This window comes from Tauraco erythrolophus, chromosome 2 (genome assembly GCF_009769465.1).
Source record: "Tauraco erythrolophus isolate bTauEry1 chromosome 2, bTauEry1.pri, whole genome shotgun sequence".
Classification (NCBI taxonomy): Eukaryota; Metazoa; Chordata; class Aves; order Musophagiformes; family Musophagidae; genus Tauraco; species Tauraco erythrolophus.
This window is the reverse complement of record NC_141466.1, coordinates 126,828,732-126,852,037: the sequence shown is the minus strand read 5'-3', so window position 1 is coordinate 126,852,037 and position 23,306 is coordinate 126,828,732. Positions and strand designations below refer to the sequence as shown.

The 23,306-nt window shown below is 38.1% G+C and overlaps 1 protein-coding gene across 4 annotated transcripts in view; it reads left to right on the top strand.

Moving 5' to 3' along the window:
- Positions 1-57: 57 nt before the first annotated feature.
- The window catches only part of SLX4IP (SLX4 interacting protein), an 81,810-nt gene continuing 58,561 nt past the window's right edge, over positions 58-23,306 (top strand). For all 4 annotated transcript variants that reach the window (XM_086631890.1, XM_086631889.1, XM_086631887.1 and 1 more), the window contains exons 1-3: positions 58-155; positions 1,399-1,579; positions 6,156-6,204. In XM_086631890.1, the coding sequence (XP_086488016.1) occupies positions 6,178-6,204 (27 nt within the window). In that variant the 5' untranslated portion in view covers positions 58-155; positions 1,399-1,579; positions 6,156-6,177. The remainder of the gene's footprint in view (positions 156-1,398; positions 1,580-6,155; positions 6,205-23,306) is intronic.

Genomic DNA, 23,306 nt, shown 5'->3' with positions numbered 1-23,306 from the left:
GCGGCCATTTTGCGTTTGGGCAGGGTAGGGCGGGCAGTGGGCTACAGCCGGCGGCCATTTTGGATAGGGGAGAAGAAGCTCGCTCCCGGCCGCCATCTTACTTGGGGGCAGAGGAGCCGTTAGAGCCGTCGGAGGCGGCGCGGCGCGGGGCGGAGGTACGGTGCGGCTGTGGCGGCAGCGTTGCCGCTGCCCGGCGGGGACCCTTAGCCGGGAGGCTGCTGCGGGGTTCGGTCTCGCCTTCCTCCCTAGATAAACGCGTTAGGGGGTGCCCGGGGACAGCTGCTGCTGTGGCGGTGCCCGCCCGCTCCCGCCGCGCTTCCCTCAGGCACCGCCTCGGCTCGTTCCCTCCGCGCCGCCCCTGAGCACCCGCTCCCCGCCTGGCGGGCCTCTGCAGCACCGGCCGGGCTCAAACAGACACGTCTCTCTGTTTTTTCTTTCTTGCTTAACTCCTGCGACAGTCGCTCTGCGTTAATCCTTCATGTTTCTGTCTCAGCCCTCTTGCAGGCGGGCAGTGTTGTCCCGAGCAAAACAAAGTCAAGAAAACTTTTGTTGCCTCACCTTTTCTTATTTGCCAGCTCTTCTGGACCTTTTTTGTGTTCGCTCTTCTCTCCCCCTACTCCTGCAGTCGTTGTCAAGAATATCTTGATATTATAATCATGTGTTAACGTATGGGTTTATTTTTAGTTTTGGGCGTAGCTGCTGTGGCTAAAATAAAAGTTTTTAAAGCCTAATCTTCATATAGGAAGGACTAAAACTTTTTTTTTTTTTAAGTTTTGTGAAACAGCTTAGTGCGATGAACAAAACTTAAAGAAAAACTTTAAAAAAAATGGGCATTCATAATGCAAAAATATAATAGCCAGCACCTGTCTGTAATAAGCACTGCGATATTCCTCAGTGCTTTATTCCTCGAATTCTGTGCAGGTGTGTGGTGAATGGGCAACCTGTTTGAAAGGGATTATTGAACCTTGAGGGTGAATTGACAGTTCATGAATGAAGAAGTGTAGATAGCCATGAGTTTAAAATATGCTAACTTGGTGGAAGAGTAGTTTCCAAAGGTTAAGTGGAAAAATAGGGAACAGTGGGCCTAAAGTCCTGAGACTGCAAAATGTGAAGCTTCTGGTATGTCTTTCCAGAATTAAAAATGCTTTTGTAAATACTTGAATTGCTGAGTAGTACATTGCTCCTCCAGGTTTAGGATCAGCTCTCTGAAACTGACTAAAATCAGTGTTGAATCTGGGCTGGAGATTGGTTTGATTCCAATACCTAAGGACTGGACAATTCAGAAAAACTCTCTTTTATGTTGTGACAGTTAATTTTGAACTATAAAACTAGCTAATGTTAACTTATCCTAGGGTGCTCCTTCGTTAGCGTTTGTGTTTTTGTTTCTGTCTTTTTCAGGTGCCCAACTCTCTGCACACATGGTAAAGGCACTCAAAGATGGGCAGTGTGTGAATAGTTTGTAGCTGTCGTGTTAGAAGCTGCTGTATCTTAAGTGGGCATGTAAGGCTGGAGTTTTTCAGTTCCACCTTCTCACTGAGTTCCAAATTCCCTCACCACAGGAAACTACTTCTTTGCTAAGGTAAGATACTGTTCATCAGCTGGCAGAAAACACTTTAGCTCACTCTCTGGGGGGCCGTGTATTCTGTCTTCTCCTGAGTGTCTACCATTCCACTTGACATCAAATTTAGGAAAGAAAGATATTCTGCCACAGTATTTTTGAAGTGGGGCACACTCTATGTGTTTAATTCTAGATCATGTTTTCTTGTACAGGGTGTCTATCAAAAATTTAGATGTTGTAATATTACAAATACCATAGCAACACTTTTTTTTTTTAAATGTATATAGTTTCTGAAACGACTTTTTCTGCCTTACTTGCTTATCTTCCCATTTATTTACAGTTTTCTTTAGAGGTTTGCATTAGTTAGCAACAGATACGGTGTTCTGTGAAAGAGATTCTTGTTACCAAATAGTAGCAATTGTAAGAGATCTGTGTTTTGTGTGGGGTTTTTTCCCCGACAGGGAAAAATGGCAAGTTTTTTGTGGTTTGCTGGCTTTTTTTCTTGTACAATTGGTGGGTGTTTTTCCTCGTTTTCCAATTCTTGGATATCTTTTAATATGTGACAGTTCTGTGACTTCCCTGATGGTTCACACATTAGGCATATTCTTTTCGGTTTTCTAAGGATTTACTTGCATTTATTCTGTCTACTGGATTTCCTTTGTCTTATCTATATGGTCAGTGAAAAGAATGGGGTAGTCAGCAAACTCCCAAAGTCAGCTTATTCCCATGAAGAGCCAACTGAAACAAAGGTAACTTTTCCTGTCCATCTTTATTATTTTTTTTCTCCTTCTTTTCTCTTCTTCTGTTGTTTTGTAAATGGCATTTGGAGAGGATTTTGGAGACTGCCTGCCTGCCAGCAGTCCTTCTCACGTCAGTAGTAGCAGACTTGTTGCAACAGTAGTATTCCGGTTGGCAAATTGTTACAAAAAAGAGGTTGGTGATGCCACAGTAAGTTCAACTGATTCATCCTCGTGCTTTGTTTGTTCTCTACTATAACATTAGCATTTGGAAAAGACATGATGCTCTGGCATGTTTTATTGGAACTCTTCTTTGTATTATTGCTACTGCAAGGATTAATGATAAAACAGTAGCTGTCCAAATACTGTTCTTCAGTTCGCAAGCCTGCAGCACCATTGTGAATTGTGTGCCATATGCAGCTCAGAAATGATGTACAGTCCAGGTGAGCTATGTTCCTGGAAGCATGAGGCAAGTACCTTGTGTTCTACCATTTCCCAAGATACAGGTAATTCCGTGTAAATGTTAGGTTTGTTCAATGTTGTCATTGCTTGATAAAGCACTCCACAGCAAATTGGGTTTGTAATTACAGGGTTCCTGACCTCAGGTCATGATTCTAGCTACTTGGAGAAGAGATTATAGCATTTAACACTCTCCTGCTTTTTGCTGTTTCTTGCCTACTGTTTTTCCTATTTTTGATATTTGATTATTTTTTTTTTTGGTTGAGAGGAGGAGGTAAGGATCATAAGTAGAGCTCTATATACTAACCTGTCATTAAAATTAAGCACCCAATCCTGAAATGTTGCTGTGAGGCCTTTTTTATTTTTTGGTAAGAGAATCTGATGAGTTGTACGTGCCCAGGTTTTGTGGTGTTTTAAAAGGGCTGTGATATATCTTATTGTTTGCTTCTTGTTTTTGCATGATGGGGTGGGTAGTCCTTCCTTGGAGTTCTTGAACACCAAGAATAAAATGTTGTACACAGTTATAAGGAACTGAGAAGTGCAGTTGTTTTTCACTTGGTGGCTGCCATTTCTCTTTAGCATCTCTTCTGACCTAGGTCCAGCAGCTGCTGTTTCAAGAATTTCTGAATTTCATCTCCTGCTAAGATTCTTCTTATAGTTGTTGTACTATGTTTAGTTGTATAGAGTAGCACCTTACTACCTGACTGAATTGAAATACAATGTTCTGAGTGGTCCAGAGCACTGTTCCTTTCATTGTGTTTCTCAAAATTGCTATTGGTAAAGTTGACAAAATTTACTCCAATAAGACAGAAAAGTTTCTAGGGCTGTTTTGTGCGAGGAAGAATGACAGTCGTGTGGCACAAGGCGTGGTATGCCAGCTTCAATCTGCATGACTGTTATCTGAAAATTCAGTTTGCTTTATTTAACTTTGTTTACTATTGCTGTGCAGCTGATAAAAGCTCTAACTTTGACCTTTTTCAGAGCACAGTTGAAATATTTTATTAACCGTGTTAATTTTCCGTAGTTACTTGCAGAATGGCTCTCAGTTCAGACTCATTTTAACCTGGTTACAGTAACAATCATTTTACTTCTCTCTCTGATGCTTTTACTGTTTCTGTTTCTTACTGCTGGAATACTGATATGATGGATAAAAAAACCCATGGAAGTAATTGGGGGTTTTCCTTGAGCCGGTACATGGAATTGTGCCCTTGTTACTTTCACATTTTCTCGTAGTTGTTTTGAAATCCTTGGTCTCAGTGTTTGGATATTTGGAATGGAAACATTGTATGTGTTTGTTTAGTTCAAAATGCTTACTGTTGAATCTTAACATCGAAATTATCTCTGCTGTGCTATGTAGTTGTAAAGTGGGTCTTTATCTTGTTTTGTACTTTTTTGAAGTTCAATAAGGATAACGACTGCATTTTGAAACATGGAAGTGTAGTGCCTGACAGAGACATGTATCACCAACCTGACTTGTATCCTGAAATTTTGACAGCTCTATCACAGTACTTTACAATAACTTGAAGTATGCAGTGAGAAATGGGGATGTCTTCCTGCATTCTTACTATTTTCCTATACCATCTCTTGCAAAATTGACCAGATTTGTCCATCTTAAGAGATTAATTCGTTAGGAAACTTTAGAGTGTAAGAGGCAGGTCTGTTCCCAGTGTAGTGTCTGTTGCAGTTGGTCTATTGCAGGCAGCAGCTCCTGACACTTGTTTTCTTTCTTGATTTCGAATCTTGAACTGTACTCTGTCTTCTGCCAATACACTGACACCCTTGTTCACCTGGTTTTCTGTCCAATCCAAGTCTCTTCTCTATTGCCTCTGTTTCTGTCCTGTTTTAAAAATACAATGTATTTTATTTTTTTTATTCCTAGGTTTTTGTAGGTATTAATTTGGTACCATGGGGCCCATTCCATGTCTCTTCTGAATCCCAAAATTGTGGGGTTAGCTGGAAAGTTTTAATGAATTTAACCTAATCTTTTACCTTTTGACAAGTGAATGCTTTGCTCCCATTTATGTGGAGAATGACGAGCTTCCCCAGTAGTTTCAGTGCTGTGACCGTAATTGGTTTTGGTTTGGAAAAAAAAAAAAGCAGTTAAGCTGAAGTCAGTGTGAAAGGTGACTAGACTTGTGGTTTGGCTTGCGAGCCAACTTGAAGCTTGTAGTCATTTGAGTGAGATACAGCGTTCTTCTAAGGAGGGGAAAAAAAATCTTAGCAATTAATTGAAGGTTTCTTCTTATGCCCAATGGAGGGAGTGTTTAACTTCCAGTGTGAATTAATGCTTCCTGAATTACTTGGAATGGTCTGAGGCAGGGTCAAGGTCTGTGCAGCTAAATGTCCCTCACTCAGTATCCCAAATCAAGCACTCTAAATCCTGTTCGGGATAAGTAAGAGAGGAGGATGTGTAAAGTTCACTTTACTTTTGTGTAACCACAGTAATGCTCAGGTCACACTTCTTTGTGTGTAGCAGTATAAAATTTTAAATATACATAATGTGTATATATTTTATATATATATGCATACTAGGTGTACCCAAAGCCATAGTTTCTTATTTAAAAAAAATTATAATGACTGTGCCATGTTCTTGAACTGGTTTGAACTCTGATACTACTGAACTGCAGGTAGTGAATGGGTGTCTTAATTCTGAAGTTTGCTTACTGCTGCTTGGTCTGAAAGCAAATTTTGAAATTTGCTTAGTGTTGCTGAGCCGGTGTTAAGAGAGCATGATGGAGGATGTTGTTTTTATAGGGCCATTGCTGTATGCACGCTGTTGGGGGCTCCCTACTTCAGTCAAAAGGGAGTATCTAGGAAGGGATGAGCTTCATGTAGAGATTTGAGGACCCTCTTGACTAGGGCAGGTTTTGTTTCATGTATTAAGATTGTTTTTTCTTGAAAACAATACCTTTTTTAATTTTGTGTGTTTTCTTCCCTCTTTTCTTCTTCATTCTTTCTTTAAGCTATGCGAAGTGATTTGATGTGAAGCTATTGTTCTGAAAGAGAAATTAGACCAGAGGCTGTATACTTAGCGAACAGCGATTGAGACGGTAGTAAAGGAATATTCCGGGTTTAGTTTGCTATCTCTGAAAGGCTTCTTGAGGATACATTAGGTGGTTTTGTCTCTCTCTTGGTACTAGTCTGAAAAATAGTTTGTATTTCATGTATTGGATGCTAAGTGCCTGAACAGTTATGAGGTTCACTAAAAGAAACCAACGCAGGAAGCTAAGTAATTCTCCTTTAAGTAAGAGTTTTCCTTGATTTCCTTAAAGTGGAATATAGAGTTTGAAGAACAGCAGCAATGAAAAAAATGAGTATTACGTTTTAAAAATCCTTCTTAGTTGCTGTAGAGATGCGAGTTTTTCTATAGTGCTGATCACTTTTAATTGATATTTTTATAGGACCAGCTTGCGCTGACCTATCATGGCATCCAACAAATTTGTCATTAAGGTAAGTAGAATGTCATAGTTTTCATTAAAAAAAAAAAAATCTATAATACTGCTTAGAACGTATGTACGTTGATTTTAAAAGGTCATGATGAAGAGGTGCCTCCTTCATGCTTCTGGTAATAGCATATTTTGTATCAGCTTTTCTCCTCTTGTAAGCAAACTTCTTGAATCGCTGCTGTATCATAGTGTGTTGGAGGTCAGTGAAGATGGAAAAGGGATTAGTCGTGTAGTTAGAATTAGAAGCTGCAGGAATTCTCAGTAAAATAGTATTTGCTACCAGAAATAAAATTTAGAGTTGATTTTTCTCTTACTGTGATCTTGCAATATTATTTGTGTGCTTACCAGATAATGTAAGAGTTCCTGGTTTAAGGTGTAGCAATGTTCTTAAACTATTTATCACACTTGACTCTTTATTTGCATCTTTTTTGCCTCTTTTCGCGTTTTCAGGGAGTAGTTGTTTTACAGCCAGTAAAATGCCATTGCAGTTTATTTTGCAAACAGTCTTTGACTTTTGGTTATGGATCTGAAGAGTAATGCTTTTCAAAACATTCTGGAGTAAACATAGCACTTCACAATTTTTCTACTGTAACTATATCATGTTATCAATAAATACAACTAATTGTTCAGTAAAAATTGTGAAACCTTCGATTTTGGACCTTTTCTCTTGATTCTGTGTTCTGTATTTCTAGGATAGTTTAGGTAATGCATACATTTCAAAGTGATTAGCACAGTATATTACTCTCTTGGAAATGTATTTTCCAGGAGTTTTCTTACAGAAGAGAATTTTTTGTCTGTGGGACAAGCTTGGGTATTTTGGAGAACAGCTACAAAAACCTTCCTGACTGATCAGGCTGTGGAAGCTGTTGAAGCGTGGTTTTGTGGGTAACCAACCTGTTCAACAGGCAGACCAAACAATTTTTCCGTGTTGTGTGTGCTTTTCCAAGGAACACTGCCGTCGTTTTGTAGGACGTTTGCCTTAACTTTTTGACTGTAAACCTTAAATTTATGGTATCATGTCTGTACTATTTGCTGAATTGATGCTGAATATTACTGAATTGTTTTAGGAGTTCAGGGCAATATTTTGAGCACATTTTAGCTGATACTGAGTCTACGTGCCGCTGATGTGGAGAACAACAGGCGCTGCCGAGGGCATTGCTTTTCTCAGCTGAGAACTCTTGATCCATCAATACTAATGTTAAGTGCCCAAGAAAACAAGTGGTGTGAGTTGAAGTGTCTTCAGTAGATAAAAAGCCTTAAGATATTTCGTTACTGACCTGCATTATTACAGCTTGCTGGTTCAGCAGACACTTTACTGGTATTCAGCAGGTACCCTGGCAGTCTCTAAGTAGTTTAACGTCACGGACTGTCTGAGCAAACGGATGGGCTCTCGCTGAGCGTGTGTTTGTAGGTAAGCACTATCACAGATGCAAGTTTGGAAAGCGCTGAGGAGACATTACTTGACTTTCTTTCTGATAGTACTTGAGAGATGATAAGTTTTTGCATGTACGTAATGCTGAAAATGAACTTTGTCTAAAATGTATCAAATATATGATGTAAATATGTGAAAAGCTGATTGGAGTTCGCTTTGTGCACAGATGCGTAGCATTTTACTTGTTAGATCGAGGATTTTGCAGGTGACTTTTTGCTTCTTTACATTCATTTGATTTGTATTTAATGTGCATATTCCCTTTTTAAAGATTGTTCAACTTTCACATAGGTTTTTCAAGGAAGATCCTTAGAATCAAGGAAGATTCTCCATTCAAAGGCAGAAAATATTCTCGCTCCTCTCTGCAGGGGAAGTGTAGAAAATGCTATACTCTTCTTCTGAGGTTCCTTGTGTTTGAAACTGTTTGGGGTATTTTACTGAGTTTGAAAATGTTTCACACATGCCTCATTTCCTACGTTCTCTCCTTTTAAGTTTTTAGATTTTGTAAGCATGTGTATGTTAATCTTTTTGGTAAGAGAGTGGAAAGTAAAGCTTACTGGTCTTTCAAGTCTTAGCTGACTGGAACCTAATTAAGAGGAAAACACCTTTAATGTGTTTAATGTCTTTTCTTCTTAACAACGTATTTTATGAAAATCTCAGTTCCTCCGATGTAATGGCCAGTTATTTTCAGCAGAGGGAGTAGTTGGCCTATTTTTGATCCCAAGCTTGGTTTTATGGGCAATTACGAAAGATTGAAATAAAATAATTGATGCAGTAAAATAGCTTTAAACCTTAATACAAAAACTACAGTTAGGTCCTAAACACACTTTCTTTGCTTGCCAAGTGGCTGGATGCCATAGTGGTGTGATGTGCAATAGATATTTTATGCAAGTGAATTCGATCAGCAATTTTCGATTTTAGGAAATACTGATACTTCATAAAGCGCTGCATGGTAAAATACCCCCAAATCTTGGAAATAATACATACGAATTTAATTAAGCTTTCTCTGTGTGTTGCTAAAATATTTTACTGCTGTTCTGAGAAATAAATCTTAAGTTTAATTGGTGAGGCTTAAAGCAAAATCATGAACTCTATATGGATTTGAAAAAGAATATCACTAAGGCCTTGTTTAAAACTTTGGACAAACTAGAAAGAATTGCTCTTCTAGAATTGTGTAAATTGACTTTATTCATGCCAAATTGCAGAACTAAATATAGTATTTTTTATGGCTGTAATAGAAAAATTTCGTTTACTCTTTTCTGCAATTCATTCATTTGCCAAACATGAAGACTTTAAGTCATTACTACATTTCAATAGCTCGGCTCAAAGGGAAGCTTTTTTACTTTGCAGTTTCCTACTTTCAGAAATTAAGAGCTCTGTTCTGTCTCAGATTTGTAGGCCTTTACTAGTACTTATCTTAGATTAAAATAGTTACAGTTTCAATGTTCCCTCTGGTTGTCCAGCACACTCTGCAATTGATTTTTCAGCAGTGTTCCTTGTTGTCGATTTAAATTATTGCATGTTGGAAGTGTATATGAAACTTTTTGGTCCTTTCTGCTTCAAACTTTTTGCGTGCTTTAAATTGCAAGTTCCTTTGAAGCAGTGAGAATATTTTTCTGTTTTATATTGAAACAAAGATGGAAGTACTGGAAATGATTGGACAGAAAAATGACAGTATGACTGTAATGTGGTCAGTTTTCCTCTTTGTTTTGTTTGTGTATGTATACTTTACTTTTTTTAGGTTGATGTATCTTAATGTAATCGTTAAGATACTGGTTTATAACCAAAGGCATCTTTATATTTGTCTTTGCATGTCTTAGTGCTTCATGAAAGAAAGTGTGCCTAGAAAGAATGTTGATTGTAGACCCTAGAAAGAGAGAAATGGAGAGATACCTTCCTTTCAGCCATATGCTAGTATGTGCCTAGAGGGCTGTACGGATCGTTTTTGGGTCTGCTCACAGACCCGTGGAAGGTCTGGAATGAAAAAAGCAGCAGTTTATTTTGAAGGCACCTTTTTTGATATTTCCATGCGTGTTTAAATATGTGAATAGATTTCTGGTGCTAAAGCTTCACCATGTCTCTGGCCTTTCCAGTGTGCTGCTTTTTTTTTGGCTACTAGTTGAAATGTGATACAGTGCTAGTACGTCAACAAAGATTTCTGTATCGGATATGTCTGTCTGGATGATTCTTAGGTGATGTCTAAGTGGGCAAGGCAGATTAAAGTTCACGTTTCTGTGAAGTATGTCCATTGAATTAGCTAATCAATATTTCTGTAAATATTTAGCTCTGTGAGAAAGTGGTGTTTGTAGAGGAAAAAAAACTAGGGAGATGAGTAGATTTTCTTCTCTAATTTTTAATTTTTTCTCTGGTTCCACATAATGGGCAATAGAGGGTAGTAAATGTGTTTTACTGCAGTATTAAGTCCATAGATACATGAATGCAGTGCTCTCAAGTGGAGAGTGAGAATAGGGAATACTGTTTGTATTTGAAATAATTTTTTCATATGTTGTGACTGCTGAGAGTTACTCGATTGATACTACAAATGCTTTGTTTACATACATAGTTTTGAACTGTTTAGCATACCGATTTCTAGTTTGAGAGCTAGGTTTTTTTTCAGTGCTTCATAACTAATACATACATTATTCTCTGATGTCCGTTTCTTTTTCTTTATTGCAAAACTAAGACATTTGTATGTGAAATTCCTGTAGTTGGAGTACTTAAAAGTGTTTGAACAGAAATACGCTAAGATTAAGTTTTCTACAGTCAGATAGAATTTGTAAAAATTCTCCAAACTGATTGAAGGTTGTTGAATTTTACGTGTACTGGATGTTCTTGTATTTGCTTTTTGGGTCTTTAAAAATTAAAAACCAGTTATATTGACTATTTAATGGTGGTTTTCTAGGGATGGTGTTCTCCTAAAGCAACATTGCTCACAACAGCTATAAATACAGGTGGTTAGAGTTGTTATTATGTAGCATCATACACTTCACTCAGCTGTGATGTTGGGATAAAATATGATAATTGGCTAAAAAGGCTTAAATGTCTTAAGAAAATAACAAGGAACCTGGGGGAAAAATATGGTTTAAAATAGGAAGCAGAAACCAATAGTAAAGGATGGAGGGACATCTATGTAGTTCTCTTTCTTAATTCTGCATTTAATTCCCAATTTCATGGGACCAGATATGGAATGACTAAAGCGATGAGTAAATAAGTTCCAGAAGAAAGAAAAGAGGAAATTGGGAGGTAGAAGGGGGAGGAAAATTAAGTATACGGTCTAATTCTAAACCTCCTGGAGTCAATGGAAGTTTCCTCACTGACCTCAGAGGATAAATTTTCAAGCCTAGGGAAATGATGAGTGGATGAAGAGTTGAGAGATTAAAGTGTTAGCAGAAGGAGAAAGGAATAGGAAGCCAGAGGGATAAACATCAATAGTGGCAACACTGTTTTCACGGGGATCACTTCAAATAAGGAATAAAAGAATGGTTCAACTTGCATTGCTTTTTTTTAGTAATTCAAATAAATTAATCAGATCAGTTTTAAAAGTTCCAGCTGTGGCAGAAAATGAAGCTTTTGCTGATTGTGATCCCTGTGCTACTGTGATGGTTGTATGGGATTCTAAACATGCACCGTACCAAGTGGTACTGATTTTTTTCCAGCTGTAATTAATTCAAAGATGTGATTGCCATGTGACTTATTTCTGACCAGCACTGCATATTTTACACCTCTGCTCTTCTGCTTCTTGGAGATCTTGGTGGTATTGCCTGCTTGACCCCTGAGTCCAGCAGTGAAGGAGGAAGGGATGGGAAACTTAGAAGCAGGCTTCAATCTCTGAGTCGAGCAAAACATCAGGGCTTAGCAGAGATGCTGCATGGGGTCACTGGGTGTCTTTAGGTCCTGGGAGAGGCTTCAGCTTGTGCTGTAGGTGGAATTCTTCAATTCTTTCCAGTGAGTTCAGACGGAGGTTAGTAGACTGGGAGGTAAAGGGATCCATGTTTCGTGTAGCACCTGGTAATGTCATATGCAAGCAGTTTAATGATGCAGTTTTTGCCTCTGATGTTAGGATCATGAAAATTTGCTATAAAAATTTTCATGTTGTTTCGTGTGGCCTCTCCCCATCCTGGACAATGTAGATGGATTCTGGTATGTGGAAGTTATCTGAGTATTTGATATATGAGTGTGTTCTGACTGGGCTATGGAGTAAAAGGGAGAAGAGAGACTGATGACACGTTTTTATTCTTTCCTTATGTTTCATCCATGGTTCACAACTTCCTTAAAAGGAATCTATTTTTACAAGCAAAATTATTGCTTGGTTTCTGTTCTCAAATAAAAGCTTAGTTTCTGGACGTTTTGTGTTCACTTCAGCGCTTATTCAACCGTGACTTTGCAATATTTTTTCTTGACTCAATGGCTAAACTTTTCCTTAAATAATGGTACCACAGGACGTGGCACCCTATTTCAGTGTTCTGCTGCAGTCATTGCTAAGCATGAGCACTGATGACGCTCAACTATTGTGAAAACCCTTTAAACTGCTGATAAAATGATGACTCATGGTCACCTGATGAAAACAGATTCATTACCATGACTCCAGAAACTTTAGATCCCATGTAAGCGTTTCACTTCCCACACTAGTTCTTCTAAAAGGGATGATGATGCAGTTATTTTCTAACAGTTGACAGCTGCTCAGATAAGCTGTGACAATGTGGTTGGCAAAAACGATAAATTCCAGACTTTTTTAATAGTAGTTTAAGGAACTAAAAATCTGTATGAGCTGTGAAGAAGTCACCAACAATATTTGCAGTGTTCCTTGGAGTGTTTTCTAATCAAATCACACATCTTAAATGTCATGTACCACTACCAAATTAAGTTGTTTTTGTAGTGGATCTGACCCAAACCTCACTGAAGTCAATGGGCTTTGGATCAGAGCCTGTAGGATTATGTTGGTAGGACACTGTAGCTTAACTAAGAATATGCTAATTTATTTCATCAACAGCCTTCCTCCGTTCAATTTATCTGTCTTTTTTAAATGCAGTCTGTTTGTCTATAATGTCAATGTCTAAAGCAGTTAGGTTGGAGAAATATTGAAAAGTGATACAACCAAATAATAAAATATAAATCAGTTTTATTTTCAATATGAACAGAGTAAAAGGAAAACCCCTGTGTTGCCAACTTGTGATTACCTGGCAACTGTGAAAAGAAAAGTGAAAATACAATCATGAAAAATCATTACATTAAACTTTAGGTGTGTATTTTTCTGTGTTATAAAGCAAGAAACGTGCTCAACAAGTAACTGGATGTAAGGTGGTGCGGGATGGTACATTCATTCTTAAATGATCAGCACTTCAGTTCCATTGGTGATTTTTGTCTTACACTGTTTTCTGTCTTTTGACTGGAAATATTTCTAACTTGAAGTTTTGTGAGACGTCATGCTTAAGAAAATCAAAATACTATTAAGCGACTTCAAATGTATACGATTGAAACTTTTGCTAGAATGTATAGTATTGGTGTGTGTATGGGACCAGTATAAAAAAATATTTTTTTCTCTTTTTAAACAGGTGTTGACTAAGTAAAATTCATGCTTTAGAATTTAAGATGCAGACTCCTACAGGTTTTTGTTATATCTGTATTTCTGTTCATTTTTCTGTTTATTTTCCAGCTGAGTCATTTCAAACTTAGATGATGAATCTTGTGTATTTATTCTGTGCTAAAAACTGAGACTCATCTAGTTTGAAAAAGAATGGTCTGATCAGAATTGAAAATTAACTTAAGATGTGAAGTAAAAAGGTAAAAACAAGATAAATTTCTTAGATGCTGTCATATCAGTCATTCAAACTATGTCAACTAATTACATATGGGAAAGTCCTGGCTTGCTTTTTTTTTTTTTTTTTAAATCCCTGAATCCTTCTGCACCATTTTCATTACCAGAAGCAGTGTGGTAATGAAGAGGCAAAAAGTTGCAGATTTAATAAAGAAATTTAGTAATAATGCCAGAAATACATTTGAAAAATGACCTACAATATGGAGTGAAGTGGTATCTTAATTGAATAAAAAGAACTTGTACTATAGAAGGCAAGTTCTGCAGAGTTTGTCCATATTCTAGTCCTTCTGCAGTTGTGTATTGTTCTGTCCTTCTGGTTTTTAGCAGAATCTGTCTGCTTTTGCCTTTGTGTGATATTGCTTGGCCAAATGAACAGGAAGAATAAAAACCTTTACATAATGAATAAAAATGAGATTAGCTGTATAGGTTCGTTTAGGCATACAAAGAAATGGCAAATGAAGATGAGTCTTGCTAAGCCATGGTGTCTGTGCCTTTCCATATCAAACGAACCTCTTTTTTGTTTCCTTGCTTCATAGAAAGTGGTATTTGTAATGAGGCCTATATGAAAGACAACTTCACCTGTTTACTATAAAACAGTAACTTTTCACTTGGGAAAGTGGGAAAAGAATAGTTTGTGGTCTTGATCATGTACAGGTGGTTTTGAACCAAAGTCTTAACTTCAATGATTTGAGTGCTTCAAGATGATAGTTTCCTGTTGGCTGTGTACAGTTTGGTAGGGAAGTATGGTCTGTTTAAGAAGCCTTAAGAGCAAGTGTCATTTCTCTTGTTTTTTCACTTTCTTGTCTTTGTAACTTCCTTCATTGAGGCTTCTTTGCTGTTTCTGCTGTGTTTTACAGACAGATCCTCTTGCACAAAATCCTGAATCTACAAGCTTCAGCAAAACAAAGATTTTATTCCTTTTTCTATGTCACTTTTCATGTACATACTAAATAGCATTCAAGTGGAGAATCATTATAAATGTGTTGCATCAGATGCACATTGAAGAATAGTTAGTTGTTAGTCTTGAGGGAGAGTGATGAAAAGAGCAGAGGTAAGGAAGACTGACATAGTATCAGTAGTTTCCACGCAGCTGACAGAGCCACAGAACACTTTCTCAGCATTTTCATGTTGGTGGTGACTCTGTCCTTATTTTGGTCTAGAAACCTGTGCGATAACTAAACTAAGCTGTATCCCACATGCAGGGTCCGCTTTGCACGGCCCTGCTTAGTTTCCAGGAAGTAGTAAGGTGCCTGGCGTATCTGACAGCGCTCAGCTGGTGGAAGAATAGTTTATATAAGACATGGTTAAATACAGCCTTTCAAGTTCGAGCCAATATTCTCCTATTTTAAACTCAGAGGGTCGTCTTTGTTCATTGAATATACCAGTGATTTAATAGCACTCATAATTAACCAAATATACGTGGTTGTGGTTTGTCCTGCTTTGTATCACACAGATAAAGGCTGAGGGAAGAGGAGTGTATAGCTCTGAACGTAAAATATTTGCTGAACTAAAGAGTTAGGAAAGAGCGAAATCTTGGGCCATTAAAGAGGATCTGTTCAATGCCAAGATCCTAGGATGTGACAGTTGGTAGAGTCATGCAGTGTATAAATTTGCTTGTTTTATTTTGACATTCCTGTAGTACAAAAATAGGAAGGAGAGTCATATAAGTAGTGCTACCGTAGTGCATTGTCTTGCCATAATAAGGTGATACTCAGTAAAAGAGTATCAAGCAAGCTTATAAAGGGTTATTCCCTTTGTGATATTGTCTCTAAGTCTCTGGTTCTTATTTTGCTGGATTTTGAACTGTCGCGGAGTGGCAATGCGTGTCTCAGTGAATTTACAAACGATTTAGATGACAGGAGTTAGTCTGACACATCAAAAGCTGAAATTGAAGCCCACAATTTAAAAAAGCGATCAGCCAGAACTTATTCTCCCCTCAAAGAAGTGCTGAGTGTTTGTGGTACAATGTGAAGTAGACTGAACAGCAGTGAGTGGTGCTTAAATCATCATTGGTTGCCATGAAATCTTTTAAGAGGAATCTTACAGGAGGATTTGGAATAAAAGAACATCATCGGCTTATAGATTTCTTCAGAAAATTGTTAGAATTTGTCTTTAGTTTTAAATCATTAATTTACACAAATCTAAATTGTTTGTAAGTTTTGCTTTTATTGCTTGGTGAAAACAGAGGCTGATGTTTAGAGATGACCTTAAAAGACCTGAAAAAACTATTAAGGAAAATGTTTATTTGTTTATATCCTTTCTTTGCCCTGATAATTGGCAGGAATTGGGATTTGATTTGCAGAATGTTTGGAGGATAACTAGGGATGTTTGCTGATTATAAACTGAAAAGAGATTTAATTACAGATGCTCAGCATATTCTACATAGTTCAGAAAACTCTTGACTAATTTGAAGCCATTTTCTGTAGGGCTATTAGAGATGGTTCATATGTTGTCGTTGTCATCGTTTTATAGAGGGCTATGTTATTAAGCATGTTGGGATTTAGTCTGGTGTTGTTAATTCCTATTTGAACCACGATACAGATTTTAGGAGGGAAAAATCCAGTGATGAATAATACAATAAAAAATATTGTAGGTTCAGAAGTGACATGATGTTCAGGTATTGTTAGAACCTACCTTTTAGTTAGAGTACCTTTTGCAAGCATCAGGATATCTCACAGTATTTCAGACTGTACACCTAGAAAATCACTTAAAGCTTTGTTGTTGGTAGCCTGCATTATGACAGTGTGAGGCAACTGTTATTCATGTCCCATTATGAGATGGCATTCCTACTCCAAGCAGAGAAAATGAAGGTGGCAAAATATAATTACCAGTTTTGTAAGTTGGCCAGCCTGCTGGATCTGTAACAAAGTGTCATGGATACCACTGATGGTCACAGGCTGTTAAAACATAATAAAGCTTGATTGTCACAGTGGACTACAAATTCAAAACTAGTTTAGAAGGAGAAAATACTTCTGGAATCAGCAGCGTTGCTCGTCATGTTCCTTGGAGACTCCTGCAAGTAGAGCCTCACTTCACATTCTATTGCTCTGCCAATTTGATATTCCTCCTTCGCATGGAGATACTAGGAATAGTAGATTGTCAAATACTTCAGCTTTTTTATTAAGAAGGAAAAGGTGATGGACTTCAGTATCACCATTAAGTCTTGTTAGCTGTGGGTCTGTTATATGGAGCTTTTTGAAATGCTGTCTGAGCAGTAGCACAGAGCTGTGGCTACTCTTCAGAGAGTACAGGTGTTCCTGAACTAACTTTGGCGTGTATCCTCCTCCAGAGTATTTCTGTTCCATGTAAGAAGTGGTTATGTCCTTGACGCCAGACTTTATCTCCGTAGATACTAGTGACTTTAAATTGAATCACATGATAGTTTCACAAGAGGCAACATGATGGTATTTAAGTGGGTAAGCTCATTGAACGTGAACATCTAGTTCGTAGTGATGCCCACATCAAAAATCTCTGCTGATGATGGCTGTCATCACACTGGGCCTTGGTTTTGGAATGCTACTTCTTTCTCTTTGGATTGCCACACAGATTTGGTGAATAGACCTTGATCAGCAAGTGGCACGTCATTTCTCTGATGTGACCATCTGTAAATGAGTTCAGTGATCCTCAAGATGTTCAGATTAATTCCCTTTTCAGTAATAGTTTGGGCCTCTTTTGGTTTTGACCTCCAAAAGTCAGTATGGTACATGTTTAAACATCAAAGTAGTAAGACATTAGTCCAAATCTGTTAAAATATAATGTAGTTTAAATGCGGTGCTATTATCTTACTAGGGTGGTAAAAACCAGCAAGGGCTTTTTCAGATGGTAGTTCCATTGTGGGCTGCACGATGGAGGTTCCCATGCATGTAAGGTGAGGATTCCAGGCTTTTCCACAAAGTGAAAAGACTATGAAAATTCTGTTCTGTGAGAGCTCATCCTCAGCAGTGAAGATCTCCTTCGCTTTCATTTTTATGTTGATAACGGCACCTTACAGAGACTTAGACGTCAGACAGAACTAGGGAAAGGAAGAGTAAAATAAGAAGTGGCAGAGTTGTGGAACAGGCTATGGAAGGTCAGCGTCCTATGGGGGGAGCAACTTGAGGATCAGCTTTCACCCCTGTAATTGTCCAGTAGCAGGGGTGTATTTAAAATACACTTTTAAATTGCAGAGACTTTTTAAATTGCAGAGAAACTGCAGGTTATCAGCATGGAGGTGCAGTGATGTACCATTAATATTCTAAGGGACAGATTGCATGTGAACAGGTAATGGGATTGGAACGATTACGCTGCTGCCTAAATGGAACGAAAATCTGTCGCTTGAATATTGTGCGTTCTGGAGTTTCCCTCTGTGAATTCCATAGGAAGCTTCTGCCATCTGGTTTTCTACAAAATAAATTCTTTGGCCTTTGTTGTTTGCAGCTGTCTTCAGGAAATGTGCTAATGTTTCTGGACTCGAGCAAAAGCTGAATGTTTACAAATAATTCCACGCTGAAGAAATGCCTAGCATAAAGCTTAATTTAGCCAAAAAAAAAAAAGAAACTAAACTCTGTTAAGGAGTCCGGTTGCTGTGGGCTACGATTCTCGTGTTCCTCATGTGATGCAAGGTGAAGTTTGGTGTGAGGGAGCGAGATCCACCTGGCCAGTGGTATCAAAGCAGCAGGCACCAAACCGAGGTGCTGGGAACCTCCGTGCTGGAGAACCCGCGCTCCGGCCGGGAGGTGACCCCGGCGGGGCGGGAGCGGCTTCAGCACCAGCCCCGGCCGGACAGCGCCTCTCCGGGCCGCGCCGCTCGGCTCGCTCCGCCCCGGTGGGGGGTCCTGGTTTAGCTGGGACAGGGTCAGCTCTTCCAATTTTAGCAGCTGGAAGAGCTCCGTGGTTTGGTTTTACTCAGAGGCTCGCTCTGAGAAGAATGTTGATAGTGCACTGATGTTTGTAGTTGGCACTGAGGTCTCAAGGACTTTTCAGTTTGCTGTGTTCTTGCCAGTGTGCAGGAGCACAGCAGGATAAGGGAGAGCATGGCCGGGACAAGGGGCCGCGATTCCCCTTGTGATTTGTATTTGAACTTAAGATTGAGGGCCAAAGTGGCCAATTAGTATCCATATCATGCAGCGTCATGCCCAGTATAAAAGTGAGGGTCAGCTGGAAAGAAGGGCTTTTGCCCTTCCAGGACTCTCACTTTTGGACTCTGAGTGCTTTCTCTCTCTTTCGCTCTCTGTCTCGGGGCCTCGCGTTCGTCTGGGATTGCAGCTTTGGGATAAGACAGGCTTCGGATGAGAGGGGGTGGTGAGCATCTACACTGTGTGGTACTCATCTGTATTAAATTGTTCTTATCTCAACCCATGGGTTTCCCGTTTTCTCCTTTAATTCTCTCCCTCATCCCTGGGGTGGGGGAGGGTGAGTGAGCGACTATGTAGGGTTTGGTTGCTGGAGCGGCCTAACCCACAACATGTGGTTTAGCCAACTAGTCTTCCTCTTCAAGTGCAGCTAGATGGAGAGCGGTGTTAGCTTGTTTTGGTTCTGCCTAGTTACAGAGCAATGCCGCTTCCTTTGAGGAAACCCAGGAGAAGCCCTTTCAAGGGTCATTTACTGTTTGTTTTTACAGCGAATTGCCCTTCGTACATATTTCTTTTCTAATGACTTCTTGATCGTTTCTCTAATTTGGGAAGTATACTTTGAAAGTCTTTGGGTGATGTGTTTATTTTCCTTAAATGCTTATGTTACGGAAACACAACCTTATGAGACGTGTGTGTCCCAAGTGAAGTTAGAATGGTCCCACAGTGTTAATTCTGTTCATCCATTATATCTCTCAGTTTTTTCTCTTCTAACTTTAATCCTGTAATGTTAGAGAAGAAACTGTTTTGAAGAGCCTTGTTTTCCATGTACACATTAAAAATATCAATAGGGTATAAGCATATGGAGAACTTAAAAGTCAATTTCTCCTCCCTTCACCTTCCCACATATGCAAATGAACATTAGAAGAGAAAGAGGAGAAAAAAAAGGCAAATATAACCAAAAATCTGTCTATAACCTTTTTCCATCCATTTTCTTGATAATAACTTTGTACTTTCAATGTCTTTTTTTCAATGAGATCTTAGGAATTTCAGCCATGGGTAGTGAGGTTCACAGAGAGATGCTGGAAAGATGATGGCCTCTGCTTTTTATTGCTGACTGTGGGAGAAAAATCTTAATTAGTGTAAAAAATATTGAGAATTCTTGTACTGAGTGCTTGAAGAAAATATTTTTGATTTATACTGCATACTCGCCTTTTAAAATTGTAGGTTTTATTGCTAGACACAGAATGGGAAGATGGAATAGTTTGATATGCTTTAGCTATGGCTGTCTTTAGATGTAAGTGTGTGAGTGGTAAAGCTACTGCTAATTGAGCTCCCTGTGTTGCAGGCAGCTTGCATCTTCTTTTCCCTAATGGTTTCACAGTGCTGTCCTCAGTAAACCATGAAAGCAGTAGGGCTTTGGTTTTTATTGAACAAAAAAACCCCACCAACCAAAAACCAACCCCCAAAAAAACAACTCAAAAAACCCCACACCATGTTATTGGTAGTTGCAGAAGGCTTTCTGGTGATTTCTAAGTAAATTAGCAACAATTTTTAGCAAAAATTTGCAATGCATTGTTTTGCAGTGAAAATTTGCTAAAAATCAGCAAATTAGAGATGTAAGACATTAATGTACTAGAGCTGTGGTATAATAGTTGTAATAAAAATTAGAGTAATTTAATACATCTTACGTGCTAAGAGAGTATGAGTGAAGTTACCATAGTTTCTGTTTTTAACAATGACGATGTTTGTGATTTTTTTTGTCTCTTGATCTTTTTTTTCCCCCAAATCTTTTCCTTTGTAAACAATGTAAAGGGAAGAAAAATTAACTTTTGTGAAATGTGAGACCTCTGTTTACTTTTAGAAGAGCTTTGTTTCAATTTATTTCTTAATTACTTTTATAAAAGGGAGTAAAGATGTAGGTATCTGTATGTTATAATGCTCGTTTTAAGAAACTCAGATCTCAAGGCATCTGATATTGGCAGTCTGGCATTCATTGTAAGCATAATGGCTTATTTCATGCTGCTTCTCTTTATGTTCGTGGTTATGATACTGGAACATGGAGACCACACACAGCCAACAAGATCTCTAGCCACTTATGCGTGTAAACAGTCTGGCTTTTTACAAAGTGGAAAAATATTTCTTGTGCAGTATTTTAACATGATCAGCATGTTAAGACTCAATCTGCAACTGTGTCAACATTTCGTTGGCTGTAACCATTAATTCTGTAGCCTCTTGATAATATGTAAAATGGGAAACTGGTTTGTTTACTACTGGGATTTGTCAGCAATTGCCGTCTGCGTTTAGCGTAGTACTTTCAAATAGATAATAGATCAAGGAATTATTTTGCATCATCACTCTGGTTTTAGTAAAACAAAGGATTATCTTTTTTTCAGCTGGCTTTGGGCTTTTTAAAGGGACATTGGAGCAATAAATTTAATAAATACCGTTGCTATACCTGTTTGCTGTTGGTAGGCACAGGTACAATACATTAAATAAGATTCTGTAACTACTATTTGACATGAATTTATCTGTAGAGACAGGAATGTACGTCTCTTTGAGGCCTCAGTTATTGTGTGACCTGGCATGCCTTCAAGATAGCTAGGATTTTGTGTTTTAATTTATTTTTTTGTAATTAATGCATGTTTTCAGAATTCTTGATACCATTAAGAACTGCAAGTGCAGTGGTCATGTATGATATTATCTAGACACCGTATCATCTTCATCACAGAGAACTGTGAAGACTACAAGCTCTGATAGACTGTTCTTCACTTGTTTGTAGTATGGAGTTAATAAGAGTAAGATGGCATAGAAGTGTTTTTGTGGACTTCATAAAACTGGAACTAGATGGTCTTTAAGGTCCCTTCCAACCCAAACCATTCTATGATTCTATATCTAGTCAAATAATATTTGTTTTTATATACTGTCTTTTCTCTCAGTTCTCAAAGTCTTTATTAATATATTTATGAGTTTAGTTTCAGCAAATCTTTGACATTTCACAGTTAACAAAAAAACGAAAACAAACCCCAAAATCTACCAGACATATTTACAGAACTTTGGTAAGGATTTTTTTGTTTACTTAGAAGTAGGATGTGTAATCACTATCTAAAACTTGCCAGTGGTGCTGAGGAGGTCACCACTAATTAATTCTGTGATCTCAGGGGTACTTTGGTAAAATATTTCACCTGAGCTTTTCTTACAAGTTTGTGCAACTCTAAAGCATTTGTTTTTCTAGAAGTATTTTATTGAAGAGATAAAACTAATAGCATAGTATGGACTGGTGTGCATTCTATAAGACTTTAAAAATCTCAAAATACAGACAGAATTGCAATATGGATGAGCTAATTGGGGGGATGATGAGCTTATTGGGGGGGAAATTCAGTTTTAGGAATAGTCAGCTGATGGAATAAGCTATTATATGAAACTCTTGAAAGGCAAACCTGTATTTTTAAAGTCAATATTATAAAGTATTTAATAAATGTGTCACTATTAATATAGGAGGTTAGTAAAACTTTCAGTTTGTGGATCACTATCTTTTCATTTTTAAGACTTAAATGCTCTTTGCTTAAATTCTGTTACAGTTACTGAATACCACTCAGAGAAAATGGTTTTTAAGTGTTAAAATTCAAATGAATCTTTTGCCCAGTAAAAACCAAACTTACCGTTCTCCCAAACAATGTATGAATAAAGAGAATTGATGTATTTCATCATTCCTATTCAGCTATCTGGCTCAACTTCATTTCCTTCGATGGAGAAATGATAAATATAAATTAAAGTGAGGCAGCAAATGATCTTTATCTGTTAGTTAAAACTAAATTCTTGATATCAGTTTTGTTTTCCAAGATTTTAAACATTTAACTTAAATTGTGAATTTTATGCAAAGAATTTGTTTAGTGCAGTTATTGGAATGGAAAAGTTTTTCCAGAACCAGTGGAGTTCTTCTAGTGCATGTTATGGCATAGTAAAGGAGCTCCTTTAAAACTGTTCCTAACCATGTTGGTGTTTTTTTTCCCCAATGTCAACTGACAACATGTTTCACCTCTTCAACAGACATACATACATATGTACTGTATAATGTTTATATAATGTGTCTATATTAGTACATATATTAAAAAATAAGTTTATTTTTACTCGTTTTTTCCCTGCAAATGGCAGTTTTGGACATCCCTGCCAGCTATGTGTTGTAGTCTTTTGAATGGTAACAAATCACAGGCTTTAAGAAGTGGCAGTAATCGTAAGTTGAGTTTTGTGATAAGCCCTTCGCCATTGGTTTGGAAATCTCCCCACCAAGTCACACACATCTGGGAAAATCAGTTTACATTTATTAAGTAGATTTGATTTTTAGTTAAGAAAACCCTCTACTGAGAGTGAATCTCCTGTGATCTTAGTGATCCTTGCTGGACTGGAGATTAGAAGGGTGAAGATGGAATCTAATTCGAAAGTAAGGAAGAGAAGGGGTGGGATGACTTACTTAAAACAAAAAAAAACCCCAACGACAGGCAAATAACCCAAAACCTGCTGAAGATATTTGTTATTTATGGGACAGAGACTGGGAGTTGCTGGCATGGGAATAGGCTACAGGGATTCAATAGTTTGGGTGAGGAACAGAGGTCGTTATGACAACGGTGGAGCAGGAACAAGGAGAAAATTCATGATGGACATCAACACTGGAGCAGGGATGTGCAGGTAGTGTCAAACTGAAAGCTGAGCTAAAAGGTTGAATGGAGAGAAGATTAGGAACAGGGCAATAGTCTTTTGCTTGCCCTTTCTTTTTCCAAAGTGTGGAGCAGGGGGAGTAAGACAGGAATTGGTAA